Genomic DNA, 27,022 nt, shown 5'->3' with positions numbered 1-27,022 from the left:
ACTAGGGTCGCGGGCATGCTGGAGCCTATCCCAGCTGTCATCGGGCAGGAGGCGGGGTACACCCTGAACTGGTTCCCAGCCAATCACAGGGCACATACAAACAAACAACCATTCGCACTCACAGTCACACCTAAGGGCAATTTAGAGTCTCCAATTAATGCATGTTTTTGGGATGTGGGAGAAAACCGGAGTGCCCGGAGAAAACCCACGCAGGCACGGGGAGAACATGCAAACTCCACCTTACACAATCTAATGAGATTCAATAAGAGAGCTGAGTCTCAAGTTTGGTTGGCAAAAAGGTATTAGTTATTCTGCACCCCAAAAACAATTTTCATGGCGCTGTACATTTCACATTTTTCCATGACAAATCAAATCAATGCAGATATTTTGCATATTGACCTCTTCCTTCCTACAGAAATCTCTATTTGGATATGAGGTTTGAATGGTGTAGACCTACACTATATCATACTGAGAGGTGCTTCTGATATTTTGCTTCTCTTGTGGAGATAAAAAGCTAACAAATATTTGTGCAGAACAGTTCTTCACCGGTGCAAAAAAACACACGATAATGAACATATGATAAAACGACATTCTAGCATTGGTAATCAAAACTGTTTTGATCTAAATAAATGTTTTTTTACAACTCATAATGTTGTGGCCACTGAACCTACTTAGTAATCTGTAAGTTTTTCAACGTGCGCGTCAACGCTAGAGGAATATTGAAAGTCTGTTGTCGATACATTCTGTCAAGCAAGTCCCTGGACGTAGTTAATGGTGTTTGCATTCAGATCATTCAAACCTTATGTGACTGATCCTATTGATGTTGTGCTTCCGCAGAGGATGAGGAGGACTGCAGCTGCAACAGCGATGAGGGAGCCAATGACATCAGGATTAGCTCATTTTCCAAAGAAGCCCCTTCAAACTGTACCGACCCTTTTTCTGCGCAGTCCTCTCGGCTGCACTCAAACCAGAAAAACAGTACTAAGAAACCAGGACCTCCAGGTGAGATCTCAATGCGCATTTATCTTTATTTTCCTTTATGCTTGATATTTAACATTGTTGTTGTCGTCGTCGTCACACTCAGGAAACATGGCCATCGCTGACCAGAGAAAGGCCCACAGGAAGCACTGCCTGGCCAACTGTAAAAGTGAACATCCAGGTCACCACGGGTCTCGAAGAGCTTGTCTTCCCAGCTGGGCGGCCTCTTCAACGGGCTGCAGTTTTGGGGACGGTCGGGTGAACCATGGAGCTCTAATAGAAGATAACAAGAATTGCAAGGATGCAACGAGGAGAGACTTAGCAGCGCACAGTGATCTGGGAAAGGTGAGACTACATGAAAAGTAAATTCATTCTTAGCGGACAATTTTGAAGAAGCAAAGGCCATATAAAAAAACAAATCTGCCCCTGCTAAAATAATAATCCTCAGTTTCCATTGCCACTTTTACAGAACAATTGTATTATGTTTATTATTGTGGTTGTATTTTGCAGTGGATCAGTCTATCGATCGATATATTTATCCGTCCATCTGTTTTTTTAGATCAATCGGTGATCGATTGCAGGTGTGAGCAAAATTTGGTTCGTGGGCGAAATATGGCCCGCTTCGTTCATTAATAATATATTTAATATATTTGTTATATTTAATTAGCCGTTCTTTCATAAAATGTTATTCTATTTAGCAATTTTGTATTTTGTATTCATTTATCTCATTGGAAAATTGGTTAATTGATTTTTTTTCATATACATTTTTCTTTTCATATACATTTAACAATTTTAATTTGATTTTCTAAAATGATATTCTCTTTAATTCTAACTCAATGATAAATAATTTAAAATGTTTTTATTATTACAATATTTAATAATTTTCATTTATCAGCCATGTTTTCATAAAATTGGTCAATTAAATTACACTTATTTATTAATTGTAAATGACGAAAAATAAAACAAATTTACATATACATTTAACATTGTCTAATTATTTGTATGAAATAAGTGGTTGTTTAATTATAACTAAATGATAAATGATACAATTTAAGATATATGTTGGAATCAAAATAAACTATTTGACTTATGTACGAATGACCTGGCCTATCTGTCTGTTTTACAAATCAAATGTGGGCTTTGAGTACAAAAGTTTGGCCACCCCTGATTTAAGGTCATTAGAACTTGATGATGCAATGCAGTTTTGCACCACTGCAATCTTCAACCACAATAAGACTATATGGCGCTTCTGTTGGCTTTCAGAATACGCAGGAGGAGTTTATGTTTTGCCACTCATTCACATAAAGAGGTGTTGAGGAAAAGCGATGTTCTTTGTGGCTGGTCGTGTTGTTGGAAGGACATTTGATGCCTGTTTTGGAGTTGCGAACTGTGGCCTATTTTTTTCAACAAATGTATGAGCAATAATTCTAAATTGTTTTTACGTCCCATTCAGAGGACAAGCCACAGTTTTAGACAGCTCAGTAGCTCAGATGGCCAGTGAATGGGAGAAAGATTAATTTCACTGTATGAAAACAAGGGCTGAGAAAAGAAAAAGCAGGGAGGGAAAAAAAGGCTCCTGTGATGGCATCTGAAGAGCTACACACATTGACAGGAAAAATTCCAATCTACCATTAACGCCTCCAGTTCTTTTAATGCTTGAGTCACCATAACAGGATGTCCAAAACGCATAAAGGAGGAGTATAAAGATAATCTTTTGAGTATAACCTGGAACACACCCATCTAACACACGCTCAACACATAAACACTGTCAGCACTAAGAGTGGGAAGATGATCATTCGTTGCCTCTGGTGATGAAACGTTTGTCACCCCAAAAATATACAGTCTCATGGGAAATGGACGGTCTTAATTTGGAAAATTCAACACAAATGCAACCTCCTGTACATTTAGCATCTTGTGGAAAGCCTAAATGCAAGCAGAAACCTGTTGTATGAGCTGACTTTCATCATCACTCATCAGTTTTCTTTGGAGAGAGACTAGCCTAAACCTGTCTGGGCACGGGTAGTATCTGAGGTGTGTGTTACTGGCGGTGAGAACAATAAATTAGACTTCAGGTTTTCATGTCAGCAGTCTGTCCACACTGCTGTGCATGCGCACAGATGGCACCCTCAATTGGGCGGATATGACCCCCTCAGATTCATCGTGACCCTGATCCACCAAGATCAGTATCGGGTGCCGATCCTGTGCGTCTCTACTCGGACTCGTAAAAAGACTACGACACGTGATAGCCTCTCATATACTATACTTTTCTGTCCTCCCTGGGCATGCAGTGTGCACTTCGGCAGCTAGGGAACAGTTCTTCAAAAGGAGTCAACGTGGGCTTGCTTCAAGCTGCTTATTGACACTCCCAGTAGAGGTTTACAGTAAAACGCTTACGTAGCTGGGCTTACGAGTAGCATCGATGTCACAGTATAAACCTTTAAACATCAAATATTCAAACACAAATGACGCAGCAATGTACAGAAGGATGATATAACAGCACTCACCAGCATATTTCTTTTTCTACTCTGCGATAAACGAGTTATAGTAATGCAGCTTTGCCGCGACGTTCTTCTTTGTCTTTTCTTAAAAGCTACGTGTTTTATCTGCATGCGTGCACCACACTGCCCCCTTGTGGAAGCGGAATGTGATTATTACATCTGTATAAGAGCCAACATGAATCAACTCAAATTTATTTATAGAACGCTTTAAAAAAACAGCTGCTGTAACAAAGTGCCATACATAATTAAGATCAAACACAAAACATAAAAAAACACTAAATAAAGTAATATAATAATAATAATAACAATAATAATAAACAATCAATGAAATGTTATATTTGAGTGATACCAAGATAAGTGTTTTGGAACATTTTAATTGTGTGTGGAAGTGTTATATTTCAATAAAAGTTTGTTTTCAACAAAGTTGGATCAAAATAAAACGCATTTTGATCAAATTCCTCAGTATCAGTGTATCCATACATAGCACTGAAAAAAGTGCTATTGCTGCATCCCCATACAGAAATGTAGGAATTTCCGTGTTCAGAGTCAGAAATTTAAACAGAACCCCTCCCCCTGAAGTCCGATCTCCAACTCGAAAAGTCGCATGAATCTCACCAGCCCGACATTTTAAATGTAATATAAAAGCCTTTTTAGGCCATATAGGTGAATAGCTTTAGGCCCCCCCCCCCCAATTTTTATGTACAATGTTGTTTTAATGAGCAACTGTGAAGAGTAATTAAAATGTAATTTTAAAATTTAACATTATTCTCCTGGCCTGCAGGCAATTCCTGATGACAGTGAGGCAGGCCCTAGTCATTCAAGAGAGGATCTGCCCGGGGTCAACCACAGTAGAAAAAGACTGCATGAGGAAGGCGAGAGAGAAGAAATGCAGACAGAAGAAGCAGGGAAAGAACAAAGAAAGACAGGAGGCGACAGAGAGAGAATGGAAGTGGACATGATAATGACGTATACAAAGTCAAATCAATGTGACGCTAAAGTTTTTCAAAAACAATTGCTCAAAAACCGTACACTGACAATTAAAAAAGCATGGTATGAGAAGTATCCCTGGCTGCATGTTAGTATGGGTACTGATGGTGTTCTGTGTTTTCACTGCTCTAAATACTTTCAGACAGGGAAACCGGCGCAAGCCGAGAGCATAGACCCAGCTTTTGTCAACACTGGATTGAAAAACTGGGAAAAAGCACTTGAAAAATTTTCCATGCATGAGAAAACAGAGGGTCACAAACTGGCTATTACATCTGCCGCGCATGAAAACAGTCCAGTTGCTCCTAAGTTGATCAGTGCAGTCAGTACAGAGCAGGCAGAAAACAGAGCTTGTCTGTTAAAAATAATCGGGGGTGAGATGTTTCTGGCGAGGCAGGGCTTGGCCTTTAGAGGACATGGACATCAAGGTAACCTTGACCAGCTTTTGAAATACAAAGCTGAAGATGATCAGTCATTCAGTAGGTGGTTATCCGCGAAGACGGGGGTACACACATCCTGGGATTGTCAAAATGAGCGGATAAATTTGATGAGCTCATCAATTATCAGGAAAATTGCAGATGAGATCCGGTCCTTACCAGTGTTGCAGTATTCCATCATCATCGATGGGGCGAGGGGTGTGTCTGGTGTAGAGCAGGAGGTGATGTGCCTACGTTATGTTGACAAAGATTTGCTGGTGCACGAAGACTTCATAGGGTTGTATGAAGCAACTTCTCCAACAGGTGAAAACCTTGCTAGCACCATTTTGGAAGTTATGTTGAGGCTGAGTTTGCCAATATCTGGCCTCAGAGGTCAGGCATATGATGGAACTTCGAGTATGTCTGGAAAGTACTCTAGTGCCCAGGCTGTCATTCAGCGAGTACAGCCACTAGCACCGTACATACAATGCCGAGCACGATACATCGATTCAGTTACTCAACAAGCTTGCTCAGCCTCGTGTTTTGTGCGAAATGCGATTGACTGGATACGTGACCTTGGCACATTTTTTGGGCAGTCTGGTAAGGTGAAGGACGAGTTTAAAGCTATTGTTTCAGCCGAAGAACAAGGACCAGCTGTGTCCGTCAGGCCTTTATGTCCCACGAGGTGGACTGTACGCTCACGAGCTATCCGTGCTGTTCTCAGCCAATATGGGATGATACTAAGTGCACTAGATGATATGGCTGCGAGTCAGTCTGACTCGGCAAGCCTGGCAGAGGGCTTATGTGTTCGACTACAAAAGGGTAACATCGTACTGGGACTTCTGCTTGCTTTAGATGTGATCAGTGAACTCGAGGTTCTAAACACAGCTCTCCAGAATAAGAGTCAGACAATGGAGGGCATTCTCTCTGTAGTCTCCTTGGTCCAAGACGGCTTGAAATCCAAAAGAAATACCGAACACTTTGAGGCGGTCTTTAAGGAGGCAGTGGACAGGTGTGGGAATCTGTCTCTAGAGACCATTGTTTCACCCCGCACACTTAGACTCCCAAAAATATATTCTGGGCAGGCTCCTGGATCTGGATCAGCTGTGGATTTTTACAGAGTAGAATTCTACCGTGTCCTAGACACAGTAGATGCACAAATTACCGAGAGGTTTATGGAACCAGGCATTCAAACATTTAAAGAACTGGAAAACTCACTCCTGACCCCCATTACAAATAACGCAGCAGTTCGCAGATATCCTGAACTAAAAGAGGAAGACTTGAGAGTCCAACTAGCCTTGTTTAAAATCAAGTGCAAGATCAACACAACTGCAGATGCTGTGCAGGCTTTGAAGGAAATGCCCCCAGAGCTCCGTGTCCTGTTTGATCAGGTAGAGACACTCGTGAGATTGTTGATGGTGGTTCCCATATCATTTGCTGAGGCAGAGCGCAGTTTTAGTGGGTTGCGCAGATTGAAGACGTGGTTGCGATCAACCGTGGCTCAAAAAAGACTCAGTGGCATTGGTGTGTGCCACGTTCACCACGAGAGGCTTGATAGACTGGGCAGACAAGAAATTGCCCAGCAGTATGTTCAGGGTGATGAAAGGAGGCGAGATGTTTTTGGGTCCTTCGTTGAGTCTACTTCGAGACAGTAAATTTGCTTGGCTGCAAATTCCTGGTAATACTATTTATGTCGTTTGAAATGTGAATTTCTTGTACAGCATATATGTCAAACTCAGGCCCGGGGGCCAAACCTGGCCCACGATGTAAGTATATTTGGCCCGCAAGACCATATCAAATGTGTATTAGAGCTGGCCCGCCAGTATATAGCACATGCGCCACTAATATTACAAATGCTTTGCTAGTGTGTTGGCTCATCATTCCCGACCGGCGAGTGCCCCTTCCCTTTCTGTTGCAGTCGTTAGCAACTATGCTGCCAGTCCCCTCGAGCAAATTTACACTTCCCCTCCCCAAAAATGGCCAAACGAAAGATGGAAAACAGTTAACTTCCAAGACAGCTGGGAGGCAGATTGTCTGTTCACTAAAGTAAAAGACAGACCTGTTTGTCGTGTGCGGAGCAACGTGGTTGTAACAGAGAATATAAAATAATTGAATTGTTTTTTGTTTTTTTTAAGTGCCCTTTATCCACTTCTAGGCAGGGACTGTTAATAGTTTGAAGTTTGGATTTTTATTGAAAGACATTCTTATTTTTTTAGGTGGTTTTGTTGTTGGCCCTTAAATAAAGGTTTACATAAAAAGAAAGGTAGTTGGAGATAGATAAATAGAAGATGGAAAAACAGAAGAATGAATTCTAGTTATCTATTTAAATACAAAACAAACAAATACCACTGATGTCTTTTATTGCAAATTTGATTTCTCGTGTTTATAATATTAAAGTTTGCTTATTCCAGATGTAGTGGTACACTCGCCTGACTTTGGTGCGGGCAGCGTGGGTTCAGTTCCCACTCAGTGACGGTGTGAATGTGAGTGCGAATGTGCCCTGTGACTGACTGGCGACCAGTTCAGGGTGTAGTCCGCCTTTCGCCCGAAGTCAGCTGAGATAGGCTCCAGCGTCCCGCGACCCTAACCAGGATAAGCGGTGTTGAAAATGGACGGATGGTTCGGCTTATTCCATATTCGGTGTTTAAGCAAAATTCAAGTTTGTTTTCATATGATAAACTTTAACGCTACATTTCTGCAGAGAAGGGAAACGTGCACATCGCAGTGATTTCTCATTAAATATTGAGTTTGGCCCGTGACGTTGTCCCAATTTTTTATTTTGGCGCACCGTGAATTTTGAGTTTGACACCCGTGTTGTACAGTATACATAGTTATTTCTAATCATGTACATATGTTGTTGCTTACACTACAATTAATAAATGCATGAAATTTCCAGACAAATAGGTTCCACCATAGTAGGCCTTTGAATAAATTCCCTGTCAAATGAATGTATGTCTTTTCCATTTGACACACCACAGAGATTTTTTGTGAACAATCCTGCAAAATTTGAATGATTAAAAAGTATATAATATCAGGCTTCATAATCATGAAAGATTGATCAGTTCTCTGCTCTTCAATGCTGTCAGCGTGTCCGCTGAATACGCTAAAAACACGCCCTTCTCAACTGTCAATTGAATTGAATACCAATTTTACCACTTGGGAAAATGGATGTCACTTTGTCTAGCATCTGTCTCATGCCTACACAAAACTACATATTTGAGCCGTGAAAATCGTTTAGTCTCCATTGACTGGAATATATGCCACCGAGTCCTCACGACTACGGGGCGCTCTAAAGCGACCACACCAGCGGACTATCCGAAGGAAAGATGCCTTTTTTCACGGTGAAGGCATAGCTAATTAGCTAACGGCACGTCACAATTGCGCAGGGTAACCGCTGATGCCAAGAGGCTGAAGTTGTTCTATAGTGGGGTAGGATCTTTAACAATTCATTATTGTTTCGCCATGATTTCAAATACCAATTTTCCAGTGGCTTAGTGCAAACCACTAGGCCGTAGGCTATTATGAAAATAAGTGCTTGAACTAGTGAAAGCAATAAAGAATTCCACGAAAATAATTCATTGCGTTTAAATCATTTGCTGACGGCTTGGTCCCTTTCAGTTCAAAAATCCCATCTGCGCCCCTGCTGCTGTGGTGTCCTTGAGCAACAAACTCAACTGTCTTTATTTCCGACTGAGACCACAGACTGCGTTTGTGTAGAGAGAGGCTATAAAACCTCTATCATGCAATGCAGCTCTGCACGACCGAAACTATTAAAAATGTTCAATTATAAATTGCATATCCTTCCAAATATGCAAGTGAATCCTAATGTTAATCATGGCAAACCACAGACATCATACACATCTTCCCCCCTCAGGGGCTGTGAGCATTATAGGGGTAAAATCGGACCAATCCCACTGGATGCGTTGTAAGTGCTTTGAAGCGATGCTATGACATCATTTCCTGCATCGTTGGCTTTTCTGTCCACAATCAAAAGTAATAGCTGAGCCTCGCTATTTGAAAGCTGCATTTTGCTCTTTGAATTGGAATCTGTTAAGAGGTGGCGATGCTTTTACAAAAGATAAATAGAAGAAGAACATTTTTTTGGATGGAATGCTACCATTAATGTCTATATTTTTCCCAGCATTCGCTCAAGGTAACTGAGCATTATTCTCATAGCATACCTGGTGATATAACTCTTGTATTGGATGTTCTTGTACCTAATGAATTGTCCTTTGCGTATGTTGAGTCAACAGTACATATTTATACTGCATGCGACTTTCTGCACACTGATGTCAAATCTTATTTCCAACTCCAGGCCCAGGGTCACGCGGTCAGCCGACTCCTGCAGAGCTTCACCGCTGACGACGGCTTTCGCCTGGATGAAGAGAGCAGCTTTTCCGAAGGAGAGGAGGAAGATGAAGAAGAGGGGAGCAAACAGACGATGGTGCACCTTCCTCCCAAAATGCCTTGCAAAATTCCTGGTAGGCCCAACAATGACACGTGGATAATAACAATTTGTGAAGAGCGTGCCATACCAATGACCTTACATAGTAATTATCCATTTTACACGCAAATGATATATATTTCTCTTGGTATATGTCACATTCCATCCTTTTCTCCTCATCAGCCCTGCCCAACTGTGTGCTTAGTAAAGAGATGCTAGTAGACGGCCTGAAGATTTTGATCTCCAAGGAGGATGAGTTGCTCTACGCTGCCCTTGTCCAAACTCTGGACCTACCTGATATGTAAGTTCCGCTGACACAAAACACTTATTCTACTGTATAGTGCATTGAGAAGGTTTGACCTTCATATGCATTCCTTCTTTTTTGTCCCCTAGATTCAGTGTTGTCATTGAAGGGGAGCGCGGGAATCGCCCCCGGATCTATTCACTGGAGCAAATCTTACAGGAAGCCGTGAGTTTCAGTCGTGTGATACCGTAAAAGCATGTGCAGGGGTTCTTGAACTTTTTCCGTTCAAGGGTGTCTGGCCCAGGGAAATGTATTTTTTATTTTTTTTCAAGGAACCGCTCATAACCGGAATGCCATTTAAACATTGAAACTACCATGTGTACCACTAAATGCCGTAGGAATTATTTATTTTTTACTATTTCATGATGAGGTAATGAGAGCAACTTAACCAAATTCATTTGAATTAAATGTAATATTTATCCATAGTCTCTAACTGATGTGCAATGGGTCAACTAACAACATGGCTAGTAACATGTCTAGCTAGCTGCTATTGGCTGGCAACCAGTTCAGGGTGTACCCCGCCTCCTGCCCGATGACAGCTGGGATAGGCTCCAGCACGCCCGCGACCCTAGTGAGGAGAAGCGGCTCAGAAAATGGATGGATGGATGGATGTCTAGCTAGCTGGTCTACAAAAGAACAGTTAATGATCCAATCCGATTTTAACTTTATTTATAGAGCATTTCAAGAACAACATTTTTGGACAGCATAAGCTAAGCAATACAAATTAAAACACATCAAGGAACAATACATGTAAATAGATAAAATACCAGCGAAACAAGACCAATATAAAATAAAGGTAAAAACACCAATTTAAAAATAAATACATGATAGTACAATGATAAAACAGTTTAAAAAAACAAGATGAAAATCAACATCTCAAACTGAGATAAAAGCCAGAGGGGGAAAAGTAAGAGAGGATTCAAAAACAAAAATTGAATGGGCCTGTCTAAAGTGCAGAGGCAGCTCATTCCACAATTTTGGGGCAACAACTAAGAAAATGTGGTTTTCTCTTAGTTTTCGATGCTGACTTAGGGATTTGGTCAATATATTTTGTCACTTTTCCAACAACTCCAGCAATAATTTTCAAAAATAGTGACTAGCGGGCTTAATTTATTTGCTAACAAACAGACAAAATGAGTGGATTCATTTTCTGTTTGACAGGAAAGTGGAAGGCCACCGTGGAGTCAATTGCACTGAACATTGCCACTGCAACAACAGGGATTTAGCAACATGTTGGAAACTTTTGACTTGATATATGTGCTTCCAAGTCACAAATATTTTGCCGAGGTCACCTTATCTGACGTGTACAACTATTCATGAGAAAAGAGCATGAGAGAGAGCTACAAATGCTGCGTGCATGCATGGAGGTCATATTTAAAATACATCACAATCATATTACAACTTTTTATTGACTCAAAGCTAAGGCAGGGAGAAGTAATTTCTTTAGTTTAGTTTATTGGTATGCACTTTAAAAATGATACGACATCATTTATTGCAGATTATTTTGCGCGCCCCCACCCCAAGTTACGGCTCGCTGACCCCTAGTTTGAAAACCACGCATGTACAGCTTCTAATGTTTGGTGCAAGACCTGTGCGATGTTTGGCCTTTATGGACTGTATTTTTTATTTTGTGTATATCGGTCAAGGTTCTGGATGTGCGGCCCCAGACTGAGGCCATCCTGACGGCGGGGACGCGGGTTTGTGCCTACTGGAGCGAGCGCTCACGTTGCCTTTACCCCGGTTATGTCCACCGAGGTGTGTGACACAAATCTACAGAAACGCCCACAGAAAAAATACACAATATTCATGTGCTCTGGGCCTCGGGGCTCTGCTTCAGGGGGTGCAGGTGAAGAGAAGGACGGAAGCGTGATGGTGGAGTTTGATGACGGGGACAGAGGAAGGATTACACTGGCGAACATCCGACTTCTGCCACCTGGATACCAAATCTGCTGTGAGTAGAACTCTTTGGGGGATATTAAAAAAAACCAGAAAGTATCATTTAACAAAGCTTCCTTGTCAGGTGCGGAACCATCACCAGCGCTTCTGATCACGCCGGGCCGGCAATGTCGACGTAGCGCCACACAAGAGAAGAAAGACACACTCACAGAGAAATCAGCCAATGAGGAACAAGCAGGGAAACCTCAAGAGAAGAGACCAGGTGAGAAGGAAAGTCTTACTGTAAATAGTCCAGTTATGAGCACTGTACTAAGTTTTCCTATAAAAGGTAGAGCACATGACTTACAACCCCAATTCCAATGAAGTTGGGACGTTGTGTTAAACATAAATAAAAACAGAATACAATGATTTGCAAATCATGTTCAACCTATATTTAATTGAATACACTACAAGGACAAGATATTTAATGTTCAAACTGATAAACTTTATTGTTTTTAGCAAATAATCATTAACTTAGACTTTTATGGTTGCAACACGTTCCAAAAAAGCTGGGACAGGTGGCAAAAAAGACTGAGGAAGTTGAGGAATGCTCATCAAACACCTGTTTGGAACATCCCACAGGTGAACAGGCTAATTGGGAACAGGTGGGTGCCATGACTGGGTATAAAAGGAGCTTCCCTCAATTGCTCAGTCATTCACAAGCAAAGATGCGGCGGGGTTCACCTCTTTGTGAACAAGTGCGTGAGAAAATAGTCGACAATGTTCCTCAACGTACAATTGCAAGGAATTTAGGGATTTCATCATCTACGGTCCACAATATCATCAAAAGGTTCGGAGAATCTGGAGAAATCACTGCATGTAAGCAGCAAGGCCGAAAACCAACATTGAATGACCGTGACCTTCCATCCCTCAGGCGGCACTGCATCAAAAACCGACATCAATGTGTAAAGGATATCACCACATGGGCTCAGGAACACTTCAGAAAACCAACGACATTAAATACAGTTCGGTGCCACATCCGTAAGTGCAACTTGAAACTCTACTATGCAAAGCAAAGGCCATTTAGCAACAACACCAGAGCTGTAAAGTGGAAAAGTGTTCTTTGGTCCAACGAGTCCACATTTCAAATTGTTTTCGGAAATTGTGGACATCATGTCCTCCGGGCCAAAGAGGAAAAGAACCATCCGGACTGTTATGGATGGAAATTTCAAAAGCCAGCATCTGTGATGGTAATGTACACATCTGTGAAGGCACCATTAATGCTGAAAGGTACATACAGGTTTTGGAGAAACATATGCTGCCATCCAAGCAACGTCTTTTTCATGGACGCCCCTGCTTATTTCAGCAGGACAATGCCAAACCACATTCTGCACATGTTACAACAGCGTGGCTTCGTAGTAAAAGAGTGTGGGTAATAGACTGGCCTGCCTGCAGTCCAGACCTGTCAGCGTAAAATACGACAACGGAGACCCCGGACTGTTGAACAGCTGAAGCTGTACATCAAGCAAGAATGGGAAAGAATTCCACCTACAAAGCTCCAACAATTAGTGTCCTCAGTTCCCAAACGTTTATTGAATGTTGTTAAAAGAAAAGGTGATGAATCACAGTGGTAAACATGAGCCTGTCCCAGCTTTTTTGGAACGTGTTGCAGCCATAAAATTCTAAGTTAATGATTATTTGCTAAAAACAATCAAGTTTATCAGTTTGAACATTAAATATCTTGTCTTTGTAGTGTATTGAATTAAATATAGGTTGGACATGATTTGCAAATCATTGTATTCTGTTTTTATTTATGTTTAACACAACGTCCCAACTTCATTGGAATTGGGGTTGTATAATGAATTGTAAGAATCTATATGGTCATGTATATACTGTATTTTTAGACATAGCTGTCCAACTTTGTAAGTACATTCCGCATAGACGCAGACAGCCCTTCGGATCACATTTCTAACTGTCAACCAATTACGTGACACCTATGAGTCACAGAGGAGCACATTGTCATGGAGATATATGAACAAAATTCCTTTTATGCTCTGTAAAACCACATTAATCATGATTTTATGACGTGTCATCAGTGTTTTTGTGTCGTTGAGAAACATGCGTGTCACTCATCCCAGTAATGTTTCAGGTAGAGACAGGTATTGGGTATGTTGAAATCTACCTGCCTTGGTGGAGATAATGATATTAAATTTCTCTGGAGCTCTTACTTTCACTATTAATCTCGGTCTGTTCCCAAGAACTGTCACGTCATATTGATTCCAACTCCTCTCTGCTGTCATCTCCTTGCTCAGTTGGCAGGCCCAAGAAAATCCACTCAGTGCCTAAGACTGCCAGCACAGCAACATCAGAGTCAGACTCTCGGACCAAAGGCAACACTTCTGTGGTCAGCTGGTCCGCACCCAGGAAGAGACCGCCGGTCGACTTTTTCCTCTTCAACGGGACTTCCCGTAAAACCCAGAAGAGATTTCAAGAGCGAGACGTGGGGTTGTTTCATCGCCCGGCCTCCCACTCTCTCACACCCACAGCCCCCCTGAAAGGCTTCTTTGGCTCCCCTTTTGCGGTTGACTCTTTTAGTAGTATTGCCAACGGCTACTCGGCCTTTGGAAGTGGCGGGAGCTCCGGAACAGCGCGACATGCAAACACAGGATCTTCCTCTGGGCCTCGGGACCCCTCTCCTTGCTCCTCAGTTGTCGCCACGTCTATGGCAGCGGGAAGTAAGAAACCAGTTAGTGAGCGAGACAGGAAACAGTTCCTGGTGAAGCTTGATCATGAAGGGGTGACATCGCCTAAAACAAAGAATGGCAAGGCCCTACTTCGACTCGGAAATGGAAGCAAAGGAGGTAGAACCTTGTCCTCTGTGGGTTCTCCGCTGCGATACATTCACCCTGCCATGTTGGTGAAGGATGGAAAGAAGGGAGGAAGGGATAGAGAGAACTCCGGAACTCAGCCAGACTCTCTTTTGAAAGGCGATGCCACTCTACAAAAAGATCTACTGCCAGCCAGCCACGGGGGCCAAACTGGGGATTACAGTTTGGACTACCACAGCGACTGCCCGAGTTCTTACTCTGAGCTGGATGAGGATGACGAAGATGGCGGTCAAGATGCTAGGACGCGAAGAAGAGGCACGGCGGCCACGTCTCATCGTAGCGGACGCTTTCTCTCCCGCCTCTCAGTCTGTTTCTCTTCCTCCTCTTCGTCCTCTTCTTCCTCCGGCTCCATATCCTCCTCATCCCTCTGTTCCTCAGACAATGATTCCTCCTACTCGTCCGATGAAGAGTCCGCATCTGTTCTCCTGCGTCGTGCTTTGCTCCAGCAGGACAAACACAAACACAGACAGAACCTGAGCTCCGAGTCCACCAACTCCAACCCGTCCACCACAGTCCCAGCTAGTCCCTATGTGGCCAAGGCAGGCATGGCCCACTCTGGGTCAAAGGGGAGGACAGAGGATAGGACAGAGTACATGTCCAAAGGGAGTGTGGCGACCAACAGTAGTTCTGCCAAGACCCAACTGAAGAAGAAGGAAGGAGTTCCTAATAGCCACCATCAAGGTCAGAGTGGCCCTAAACCTTCCTCCAAGGACCTGACAGCAGCAAGGCAGAGGATGTCCTCACCTGAGCCTCAAGCCAACATAGCTCCACTACTGCCTGGACGCCAGCTGTGGAAATGGTCCGGTAACCCAACACAGGTAAGAGAAAACACACTCAAGATGGCCCAAATTGGTAGCAATTGGTTAACCTCCTTTCTATTAAACAGGCCGTGAATATTATAGGTCGGAATGTTAAGAACATAAGTCCAAGGGCATTTAAGGGTGCATTTGGTAGTTATCTAATTTGCCGTCAGGATTATAAAGCGATCCTTGGAAAAATGTCTCATGTTGAAGGAATCTCTCGACTCTACCTTAGTGGTTAATTACACTTCGCCATAGTAGTTCTGCCAGTAAATAAGAAACAGACCTCTGCATATTTGATGTCAGACTTTGTCCACAATGTCAATTTGATACTCTGTGAATTATAGTTTTGAAAAAGAAAAACTCCTTTGTCTGAGCACACCTTAACATCATATCCAGAGATATCAGATTAGCGCTTTTAATATCCTGGCTGAGAGTCCTATTCCTAATTCTCTTCCGCCACTAGAGGAGAGGTCTGAAGGGTAAAGCCCGCAAGCTATTCTACAAGGCCATCGTGCGCGGCAAGGAGACTGTGCGGGTAGGCGATTGCGCCGTGTTCCTGTCGCCCGGCCGACCCCAGTTGCCTTACGTCGGCAGAGTGGAGAGCCTGTGGGAGTCGTGGAGCTCCAGCATGGTGGTCAGGGTCAAGTGGTTCTACCACCCGGAGGAGACTCGCTTGGGGAAGCGACACTGCGATGGCAAGGTAAAGACCTCAGAGTGCAGTCAGAAAAGCCCTTCTACCTATGTATAATGCGCACCATCGATTTGCTGCTATCCGTATGCATAATAATTAAGTATTATCCATATTTTATTAGGTGTTTCAAAGAAACATTCAGCTTTGTGTGCTTGCAATGACGCAATTTATTTTTTATTTTTTTAAATCCCGTGTCAGGACAGGCCAGGCATAATGTAAAAAATACTTAATGTCACAAAACTTTAACCAATCGTCACAAAATGTTATGTGGACATCTCTAATTATGCGCACTTAAATCTCTGAAAATATCAGAATGAAATCCCAAATACTTTGGATTTTATGCATTTTAGATCACTATGGCGCAAGAAGGCCTTGATTCTCAGTGAAAATATACTGTATATACATTTTTAACATTAGACGCTACATATCATATTGGAATGAAAGTACACCTTTTTCCACAATGGCAAACATAAATAATATGACAGAATTTGTTTTCATTTTCCTGATACATAAGTATAATGGGCTCTATCGACTTTTGCTGATTTTCTTTAACGAAAACAAATCTGCATTATTATTAAAAGTATTATTCTGTTGTATGAATGGCAACAGGTTGATACAGGTTAATTGTACCGTCCGCAATGTAGTCCAAGTGTTTAATTGTTCTGCCTGTCACTATACATTGCTGGCATAGAGCACAAAAAATGAATTTTGTACCAAAAGAATAATTTTCCACAGCACAGTCAGGCGGAATCACTGGTTCTCAGAAAACGAAAAATCTTCGTATAACATTGTGACCGACTCTTTCCCAGAACGCCTTGTACCAGTCGAGTCACGAGGACGAGAACGACGTCCAGACCATCTCCCATCGCTGCCAGGTGGTCAGCAGGGCCGAGTACGATCACATGATACGCGAACACAAGTCTGGTGCCACGGCGAATGATCTTTTCTACCTGGCTGGCACGTACGAGCCCACCACCGGCCAACTGATTGGCGCTGACGGCATGGCTATCGTGTCCTAGCATTCGCAGCTAGAGTGACCAAAGCTATCGAGCTGACCGCTTCGATGACAGTCCGTCATAACGGACGGAAGGGGCAACGGGATATATCCCAGCGGGATAAATCCCGGCAGTACCGGGCACTTAAAGGAGTCTGGTTAGTTCTTGGAAATCTATGTCAGAGACCTCTTCCTGTAAACTCGAGCATCAGGAGGCTTCAGTTTTCCCCGCGCCCCCCCCTACGACTCGCTGAATATCTTGCAGCAAAAGAACAGGAACCACGGACATGAGCACTTTGGAGTTCGGTACCTCGGATATGTCACGGCGACTCTGCTTTCTGAGACAAAGACGGAGAAGGAGAGGAAGGAAACTCACTGTAAGCCGCACTGGTTTGGAAGGTTGAAGAGGTCTTACACTGCTTTTCTGGTTGTTGGCTGGGAGATCCCCAACAGGACCAAAACAAATGAAAACTCCAGTGTCGTTTTGGACTGTGCGCAAGAGCTCACTGGTTGCAAGCCAAGATGATGCCATGTCTTTAACACATACAAATGTTTTCCTCCTGTCAAGCCATACACATCAATACCTCTCTCGCATCCTTCTATTTGGGTGCAAAGACATGTACATGTAGTCGGATTGCTTTTTTTTTTTTAATGTGTGTGTTTCTGGGAGAGTGATGATTGGCTTTAATTATGTGTATGTATGATAATGTAAATACTATACATAGATATTTGTCCATTTTTTGCAGGGGAGATGGTTTTTATTTCAATGTTAAAGGTTGTGTGGATGGGGGAGGAGATTGAAATAAGTTTCTTTGAATGCACTGAACATGATCACAGATGAGGTCAATATGTATGCCTGGTGTGGTAGTAAGCCCTGCTTCGTGGGTAAATATGTTGAAAAAGCAGTTATTTTAATAGAGTGATCAGAAATCAGCTCTTTTAAATAATGTCTAACTTGTAATTTTTGCATTTCCTGTTGGAAACTTACTGGAAAAGAAACCAAGTTTCTGCTTTTCACTGATCCGTAAAGAATCCAGTCGGTCTGTTTGAGCCTGTATTTCTATCAAATGTAAATATTTATCTGGCATCTAAAAGAAATATACCAAAGCACCCGTGAGTTTACACTTACATCACATTACAAGATAATTTTATTATGAGAATGATTAAAAAGAGGAAGGAGGGGGGAAAAAATGTTCAATCAAATCTGAATCCGGGACCCCTGCAATCACAGAGGTATTTGAAGTAGAGGTCCTCTCGTCGTGCGTCCTCTCATGTTCATCCAGTGTTGCTATGACAGCCTCGGAGAGACGTCGCAGCGACATTGTCAGCACACTGCCCAGCTGATGCACTTGAGGTCTCTATGACAACCAGAATGGCATCACGTGACTGTGAAGGACAATCAGCGCCAATCAATGGGACAATGTTGAGAGACAAAAAAAAAAAAAAAAAAAAAGGATCAAATCGCAAATTATGCTTGTCACTTTTATTCCTGCTTTGCCAAAAATGTCTGTCTGTGTGTGTGCGCGCGTGCGTGTGTACCGGTTTTCTTAGTTCACCATGGTCTTACCGTTTATGCAAGCCTGTGATGACTGTTGTATAGGATGTACAGGGGGGAGAACACAAATGCCTTTTTCTTTGTAGGGCTTGGACCGACGTTTGACAACTATGTTGACAAACACTTTTCGAGATGTGAAACTCTTTTGTTTAAAAAAAAAACAAAAAAACAAAAAAAAAAGGGAATGGTGGGGGGGAAAGCTGATGAACACTGGATTCACTTCTGATCATCCCATTTCGTTGGAAGCAACATTTTTTTTCTTTTCTCCCCACTGGAACCCGCTTTGTATGGTTAAGATGGAAAATATATTATTTCACTCATTCTTATGGAGGTATTTCTTACATATTTCCATATGTACAAAAAGAAAGAATATTTATCTTAATTTTATTGCCCTTTTGTGTTTCATTAAAAAAAAAGATTGTTACGAAAAGTAAAAAAAAAAAAAGCATCTGACCTGTTTTGCTTCTTTTTTCCCCTTCCCTCTTGGGCGTGAGCTCTGTGAATAGCGCCTTGTGTTCATCAATGGCGATCGTTTGTCAGCTGAGGGAAAATGGGCCATGGGATAAAAGCGTGGAGAAATGAGAAAGAAGAATGATGTAGGGGCGTGGGGTGTCATTTGAGAGAGGAACAAGCCATTTGAAACTGTAGCTGGAGTTGATAGATGTAATGGGTGGTGTTTCGGGGGGGTGGGATGCGAAACCGTATCTAGCCGTGCCTCATGAGAGACGGCCGGCAGGCTGTGCAGGTGGGTCGGGTCTTAACCAGAATCAAAACGGAACACGATCATTAAATGAACAAAGCGAGGATATCAACTTTCATTCTGCATGGATTTCAAACTCACTTAAATCAGAAGTAAGGAGAAATCAAGCGCTTTGCTCCAGTCAGCGCTCCTCCTACAGTTGTAATTTAGTTGCATTCAAAGTGTTGTAATGCCTCCACCCTGAAAATGCATCTTCCTTGCGGATACGCTATTAGCACTTTAGAGAGCTTTGTTGTTGGCTGTGAGTGCATGCATGTCATGATGAGAAGAGTGGATGTTGGAGGGGGGGGGGGGGAAAGAGGAGGTGGGGGGGGCTGAGTTGACAGCCAGCATATGGACTTGGGCTTCAGGCTGGCGTGGCTTTAGAGGGCTTCGTTGTCGCGGCGCGGAAAAGCCCCACAAAGGGTGTGGTTTCAGCCCATTTAGCAGACAAGTCGCATATTTCACTGAGCAACCGAAGATAGCTGGGATAGGCTCCAGCACGCCCGTGACCCTAGTGACGAGAAGCGGCTCAGAAAATGGATGGAAGGATATTTTTAATCATTCAAATTTGGCAGGCTTGTTAACAACACTGCTCTGTGTGGTGTGTCAAATTCAGAAGACTTTTATTTTCACTTGCAGGGACTTTAAGGCTGCTGGGAAACTCCAATTGGCGCTTTGTGAAGAGACATTTTGGTCATTTTAAAAATATTGTATCAAATAACTTCATGCAAAGGTACACATGCAACTGCTCTTCCTATGAACAAAACTGGTTGCAACTAATTAATATAGTTTATATGCTAATTTAGCTTTTTATCCAACATACTCTGAGAACTCAGGGTACAGTACATCGATTTTTCGAACAGTGTCATAGTGTATTTTTTCCTAGGTGGTCCAATTTCCCAGTTTTCAGGAAGGCAGCATGAATGCAAATTGACACAGATAACATTTCTTTACAGGGGACTTCTCATGGTCAGTATACAAATATTTGGGTCTCTGGAGTGTTTGCCGAGACATTACTTGTGAAATTATACAACCGCATCTTTTATTTTCCTATATCTGAAAATGTGTCAATGAGCTGAGTTGTTCTGCATTTCTTCCCCACTTTGAAGTACTTTTAAGTATCGTTTTGTGTTTGGCCACTGTGCTCGACTGCTTTCTTTTACTTCCACGTTCTGGGCTACGCATCCGCTTGTAGACGCAGGCATTCGGCCCACGTGCCGGACGGGATGATCGGGGGCTTGCTCACTGCATGAGACACATCCACCCCCTAAAACTAGCAAACTCCAGCATGGTGAGAAATACGCTGTAAAAATATGTCGATTATTCTTTATTCGACAGCGACGATGTGTTTCTTTCATACGTCCTAATCCGTGTGTTCAATTGTTCATACATAGCTGTAAAAAGCATCACTGTGAAGCATTCCAGCACTTCGATGTTTTAATTTCATTTTTGTGTGTGTGCGTGTTTAAGCAGGACGCTGGGAGGAGCGTTGAGATGATCCCCGGCAGGGTGTGGAGTTTCTGGAACAAGGTGAGCCAATAACTCCCGTTTTATTTGACTTCCTGTGGTATATTCACACCTTTTTTTTTATGGCACTGTAACCAAAGCCTTTGTGACACGGCTTATTGCGACATTAATGTCTGGACGGAGGGTTTACCTTTGACCTCAAATTGCAGCCTGCTTGCCGTGTGCCCGCCGCATTAAGACGGCTGGGCAGTGTTGTTTTAACACCGCCCGTAAACTTCCATTTGATAGCCTTCCCTTCAACAAGCATATTAGCCTCACTTCTAACTTGTGACTCACCATTTTTTTTCTTCTTCTTTAAAAAAAAACCATTGCTAATGATCCTTAGCAACAGTTTAAAATCACACATTCCTTTGACCAATGGCGTGAGTTGTGTTTACTTTCCTTTTGTCTGCCATGTTTTAGCTGTTTAGCTTGTTATTACAGAGATATGGAACACCACAACCAGCCAACATGACCAGACACACACACACACACACACACACACACACACACACTCCCCAGTCAAACGACACCTTGAAAACACACAGACGTTAAGTGCAGTCTTTGACTCCTTATCAGCAGGTTTGCATTGAGCTTATCTGGCATGACATTGTTAGACTACTTTACCCAGAATGCTGCAGGAGATAGGGGGCACAATGGGAGGCTGGGAAAGGTGGAGGACGGGTGGGGGTATGAGGGTGCCCTCCGGGTTAATGAGAGAGGGCTTTTCATCCAGTGAGAGCAAACATGCCGCAGGCTCATTTGTGTGTGCGTGTTCAGCTATTCATATCTTTATAGGGGGAGAAAAGTGTGTTTACGCAGTCAAGTCACCTCTCAAAGTTTGCCCCAACCTAGGAGCTTTTCAACGTTTAAAGCTTGAAGTCGAATAAGCCCTAATAGCGTGTTTTTTGACTGTTTTTCGACTCGCCCGTCCGCTACCGTCGGCGAACGCTCTTCATTCATCTGCGTGGGTCCAAGCGTACGAAAATAAGACAGTTGTGGATGAGAATAGCGGTTAGCCTAGCAGGCCTCGGCTCTTCCGATCGCCACTAATCTTGATTTATTCAGCGCGAACACAGAACTGACGGCGAGGAACGAGGGCAACGGCGCGAAGTGAAGCGCCATCTTCACCGCCAAAAATGGTTACGTCCAGTATCGCGCGGGCAACACCTGTATACTAACGAGAACTTTATTCACTTTGTGTCACTTTACGAGACTTTGTCGTAACACTTGTTGCAGTGGAGTACGGGATACAGCCTGTGTGGAAATATTTGGTGCAAAATGAGACGCAAGTCTATTCTCAAATACAATAAGGGAAATACAAAAGAAATGCTTCATGAGACATGCTTGTTGAAATACATTCAGCATACTTTTTATGACAGTCTTTCGATATATATGTTTACGTGAAACCGGTCCGTGGCGCCAAAAAGGTTGGCGACCGCACTACTGAAAAAACTATCAACGACGTCATCGATTACTTGACTTCAACTCTATTTTCATCACATTCATCAAAGTTGACAACCAAAAAATCTTAAGTCATTCGATACCTACTGGGTTGCCAGATCTGTGCGCGTTACTCCAAAAAATAAATAAAAAGCAAATGGCCCACTATATTGAAAATGCCGATTTGCAAATGTAAATAGGCAAGACTTGTCAAGTCATGTAGTTTGTCAAGGACTCTCATGAATACCAAGTCCAGGTCAAGTCGAGTCATTCAGAAATTTTAGCCAAGCAAGAAGAGAGTCCCGAAATCGGCGACTCAAGTCTGACTCGAGTCAAGGCATGTGACCCACCTCTTAGTGCGATTCTGTAAAACGTTTGGAGCATTGGCCTGTGTTTTGCAGCTTGTGAGTGTGCCCGCAGTGTCAGAGAAAGGTGCGTCCGTTTGCTTTGCCGTGTTTTCTTTTGCGAGCCTTGCGGGACGCCGCATTGAAAACGTCGCTCGCCTGAAGGAGTCCAGAGGTTATCCATCACCAGCTGCTCGCTGTGTCATTTTTTGTGTGTGTATAGTGCGCTTCCGTTGATGCAGCAGTATGCGCGTGTGTGTGTGTGTGTGTGGGGGAAAATAAACTGAGCGAGCGGTGAAATAGTAACGTGTGTGTCGCGCGATGTTTTATGAGTGTGTGTGCGTCGAGTCTGGAGAAAGCTCTCCATTTAGATGCAGGCTGAACCTGTCAGTGAGGTAAATAAATGGTTGCCAGCTGCTCTGGGATGCTACACGTGTTTGCAGATAGTTTCAATCTGTGTGTGTGTGTGTATTTGTGTGTGTTGGGGTACATTCAGGTCACTGAGAGGAGCTGTAAGAAGATCAGCTCTTTTCTCCGCATCGCCTCATCTATCGTTCATATGAGCCCGCATGAGGTCGTCACCAGTCGCCATCTTATCTTTGTGCGTGTGTGTGTGCGCGCGCGTGTGTGACAGAAGTCAGTCTGACTCATTGGTAGTTGTGCAACGTATTCTGTGTTAACAGATGGTACACGTACATAAATCATGACTTCTTGGATGCGTGGAAGTCGATGACGCCAACATAATCTTCTTTCTTCCTTCTACCAACACTTTTTTTTTTTTTAAAAACGACTTGTTTTTCCTTGCTGGACCATTGCACACCATATTCAAGGGAGAAAAGTGTTCAAGCCGTGGCAACATCAACGGTGCAGCGTCAAGTTGTTGGTCTTGTTTTGGCCATCGGGTTTTTAGAATGTACAATGTGTTTGAATTTTTTGGTTGAGATTTATAAAGCAATTTTAATCATTGCATTTTTTGGGGGGGTAATGAATCCTGCATTTATACGAAAATTGTGTTCATATTTTTTGGTCCATGCTCCAAATTTGCCATAAGGTTTTGTGGAAATTGTTTAAGCATTTTTTTGTCGAATTGTACAAACTTACAGACATTTATTTTAGACATTTGTACTAAGAGCAGCTTTTTATCGAGAAATTATCTAAAAAGCAGTGAAGAATAGTTTTTAGGAGGGCATTCCAGTCAGACTGATTGTTTTGATTTTTTATTTTTTTTATTACGTTTGTGTCTGTATTTTAACTGTGTAAATCACTTTGTGAATTCTCTGTGGGGAAAAAAGTACAAAATATGAAATTGACTTACTTATCTACAGTTTTGCTAATAAGTTTAAATAGCCTGGCAATATTTGTAAGATGTGTACCATTCTTTGAAGAAAACACGAGTGATCAGGCAAAACACGTTTATTGTATCATTCATATCTAACGATAAGGCATTTTAGAATAGCACCACCATCAAACCAAATATAGCAAAGAAAAAAATATATGTCATCAGTCATATTTTCCCAAAAGTTGCCAATATTTCACAAATTCTGCCAGGATATGTCAGCTTATGAGCACAACTGTACTTACAGTCACGGGGTAAATACAAAGTTCGGGACTGTTTTTCACAGTCCGTTGGTCATCAGCAAACAAAAACTACCTCATCTCTTCCCAAAGGAATTTTCCAACTCAGTTTAGCTTTTTAAATAAGAGCTCCACGGTGTCTTAAGAAATGAAAAAGAGCTGCATCAACAGATCATAATGCTTAATACAATATGTTTATAATTGTAGTTGTAGTGTGTTGGAGTGTAGAGCTGCACTGTATCATCCTGAGATTTCCTTCTTCTTGTTTTTTTTCTTTTTTTGCCGCCAAATATCAGAAACAAGACAGCAAGCTACAATCAAAAAAATGAACACATTATTAAATGAACACCTCTCTCACTGTGCCGATCGAAACGGAACCAAAGTATTACAGTAGTACTTTTTTGGGAAATACTTTCGTCAGGATAGACTTTGAGACAAAGCTCTGGAATATTGGATCTCATTTGTTGAATTTTGTGGCAATAGAGAAATTCATCATCTTTTTTCACATTTTACATCAGTGCTTCTCAAACGTTTTCTTCAAAAGAACCTCCTAAAAAATACTTTGCTCTCCAAGTGCCACCATCAAGACCAACATTAAAATACAGAAGCATATCAGTGCTATGTGTTCATTGAAAACAAGACAGATTTGATTCCTAAAAATTGTATTTAATATTATTCGAAGCCATTGTTTGAACATGAACACTGCCCTTGAATGAAGGAAAATGGAAAAATAATGTACTTAAATAATAATTACATTAAAATGTATTGCACATAAAAGTTGAATCAATTATTTCACGTAAATAATAGTTTATGAACAAACAGTTCTTATTATTAAATGCAAATTTATTGTACTAAAACGTTAAACAAAACTAAATGGTACTTAAGCAGTGATATTTTTTGTTCTTTTGTGCATTTATTTAGGTGTTTTTTTTTTTATTCTAAAATTGGTTAAATCGAATTTGTTTATTGATTTTTGCATACATTTATATCATTCAATAATCAGTTAATTAATTTATTGTAAAAAAAAGATTTTAAAAAATATTAGTAAAATAAACAATTATGCACATACAGGTACATTTAAACATTTATTATAATTAGTATGTTAATTGTAATTAAATTAAATCATGGTAAAAAAAAATACTAAAACAAATAATTCTACACATAATTGGTAATTTAATTAGGATTAAATTAATTAGAAATAAATAGCTGAAAAAAAAAACATTTCATTATTAAAATGAACTTTTTTAGATTTTTTTTTTTAACATTTTTACCTCATCCTGGCCCATCTGTTCATTTTAAAAATCAAATGCGTTTGCCCACCCCTGTGCAACATTTTGGAGCCTAGTCACAGTTGCCGCTGGTGTTTGATATTTTACATCAGTCACTCTAACATCTATGAAGTCTTATTGGACTCAGCTTGTCGAGCTGCAGACACCTGATAGCTGCAGTGGTCCAAATGTACGCATGACCTCCCAAAAAAAACAACAACAAATATTATCTGAGCTACATCTGTAAAACTGGCAGTGCCATTGTATTTATACAAACTAATGATCATCCGCATCCTAAATGTGCACACACACACGCATGCATATACCTTTTACTTCCTTATGTTTTCTTTCCTTTCCCTTATAGGCATACACAGCAGGGATGATTTTAAATAGCTGCAGGTGTACGCCTGTCTGTGAAAAATACAGCAAATTAGCTGCACTGCATCTTTTATCATCAATTTACATGGGCCGACATGCAACGGCGGCATCGATACTAACAAATAGCTTCTTTTCTCTCCATTTTCTCAAACAATATTCCATGCAAAAGGGAGGGGCAGCAAAATCGCATTATTTTCATGTCAACAAGACAGCATACGTTTAGTACAATATCCAGCCATCCATTTTCTATAGCTTGAGTCGTGGGCGAACTAGAGTCTATCCCAGCTGACAATAATGCCAATTATTAAGATATATACAGTGGGTACGGAAAGTATTCAGACACCCTTAAATTGTTTCCTCTTGTTTTATATTGCAGCCATTTGCGAAAGTCATTAAAGTTCATTATTTTTCCCACATTAGTGTACACACAGCACCCCATATTGACAGGGGGAAAAAACTGAATTGTTGAAACTTTTACAGATTTATTAAAAAAGAAAAACTGAAATATCACACAGCCATAAGTATTCAGACCCTTTGCTCAGTATTTAGTAGAAGCACCCTTTTGAGCTAATTCAGCCATGAGTCTTTTTGGGAACGATGCAACAAGTGTTTCCACACCAGGATTTGGGGATCCTCTGCCAATCCTTGCAGATCCTCTCCAGTTCTGTCAGGTTGGATGGTGAACGTTGGTGGGCAGCCATTTTCAGGTCTTTCCAGAGATGCTCAATTGGGTTTCAGTCGGGGGTCTGGCTGGGCCATTCAAAAACAATCTGAAGCCACTCCTTCAGTATTTTAGCAGTGTGCTTAGGGTCATTGTCTTGTTTGATGGTGAACCTTCGGCCCAGTCTGAGGTTCTGAGCACTCTGGAGAAGGTTTTCGCCCAGGATATCCCTGTACTTGTCCGCATTCATCTTTTCTTCGATTGCAACCAGTCTCCCTGTCCCTGCGGCTGAAAAACATACCCACAGCATAATGCTGCCACCACCATGCTTCACTGTTGTGACTGTATTGGGCAGGTGATGAGCAGTTCCCGGTTTTCTCCACACATGCCACTTAGAATTACGGCCAACAATTTCTATCTTGGTCTCATCAGACTTCAGGTGTTTTTTTAGCAAACTCCATGCGGGCTTTCATGTGTCTTGCACTGAGGAGAGGCTTCCGTCGGGCCACTTTGCCTTAAAGCCCCGACTGGTGGAGGACTGCAGTGATGGTTGACTCTCTACAACTTTCTCCCATCTCCCGACTGCATCTCTGGAGCTCAGTCACAGTGATCTTTGGGTTCTTCTTTACCTCTCTCACTAAGGCTCTGCTCCCCCAATTGCTCAGTTTGGCCGGA

The 27,022-nt window shown here is 42.0% G+C and overlaps 2 protein-coding genes across 9 annotated transcripts in view; both read left to right on the top strand.

The window, feature by feature from the left end:
* bahcc1b (BAH domain and coiled-coil containing 1b) overlaps positions 1–18,001 on the top strand; it is a 115,001-nt gene extending 97,000 nt beyond the window's left edge. For 5 of the 7 annotated variants that reach the window (XM_061755569.1, XM_061755571.1, XM_061755566.1 and 2 more), the window contains exons 18-28: positions 838–1,002; positions 1,085–1,323; positions 9,192–9,357; positions 9,504–9,621; positions 9,714–9,789; positions 11,271–11,379; positions 11,462–11,575; positions 11,645–11,782; positions 13,812–15,205; positions 15,654–15,890; positions 16,691–18,001. In XM_061755569.1, coding sequence (XP_061611553.1) covers positions 838–1,002; positions 1,085–1,323; positions 9,192–9,357; positions 9,504–9,621; positions 9,714–9,789; positions 11,271–11,379; positions 11,462–11,575; positions 11,645–11,782; positions 13,812–15,205; positions 15,654–15,890; positions 16,691–16,900 — 2,966 coding nt within the window. In that variant the 3' untranslated portion in view covers positions 16,901–18,001. Of the gene's footprint in view, positions 1–837; positions 1,003–1,084; positions 1,324–4,257; positions 7,825–9,191; positions 9,358–9,503; positions 9,622–9,713; positions 9,790–11,270; positions 11,380–11,461; positions 11,576–11,644; positions 11,783–13,811; positions 15,206–15,653; positions 15,891–16,690 lie in introns of those variants that run through there. The other 2 variants (XM_061755572.1, XM_061755573.1) reach the window with 2 other exon arrangements.
* A 1,522-nt stretch (positions 18,002–19,523) lies between these two features.
* The window catches only part of fscn2b (fascin actin-bundling protein 2b, retinal), a 56,880-nt gene continuing 49,381 nt past the window's right edge, over positions 19,524–27,022 (top strand). For both annotated transcript variants that reach the window (XM_061756325.1, XM_061756324.1), the window contains exons 1-2: positions 19,524–20,463; positions 20,646–20,702. In XM_061756325.1, the coding sequence (XP_061612309.1) occupies positions 20,422–20,463; positions 20,646–20,702 (99 nt within the window). In that variant the 5' untranslated portion in view covers positions 19,524–20,421. The remainder of the gene's footprint in view (positions 20,464–20,645; positions 20,703–27,022) is intronic.

Source organism: Phyllopteryx taeniolatus, chromosome 19, assembly GCF_024500385.1.
Source record: "Phyllopteryx taeniolatus isolate TA_2022b chromosome 19, UOR_Ptae_1.2, whole genome shotgun sequence".
NCBI lineage: Eukaryota > Metazoa > Chordata > Actinopteri > Syngnathiformes > Syngnathidae > Phyllopteryx > Phyllopteryx taeniolatus.
This window is presented reverse-complemented; position numbering and strand designations above follow the sequence as displayed.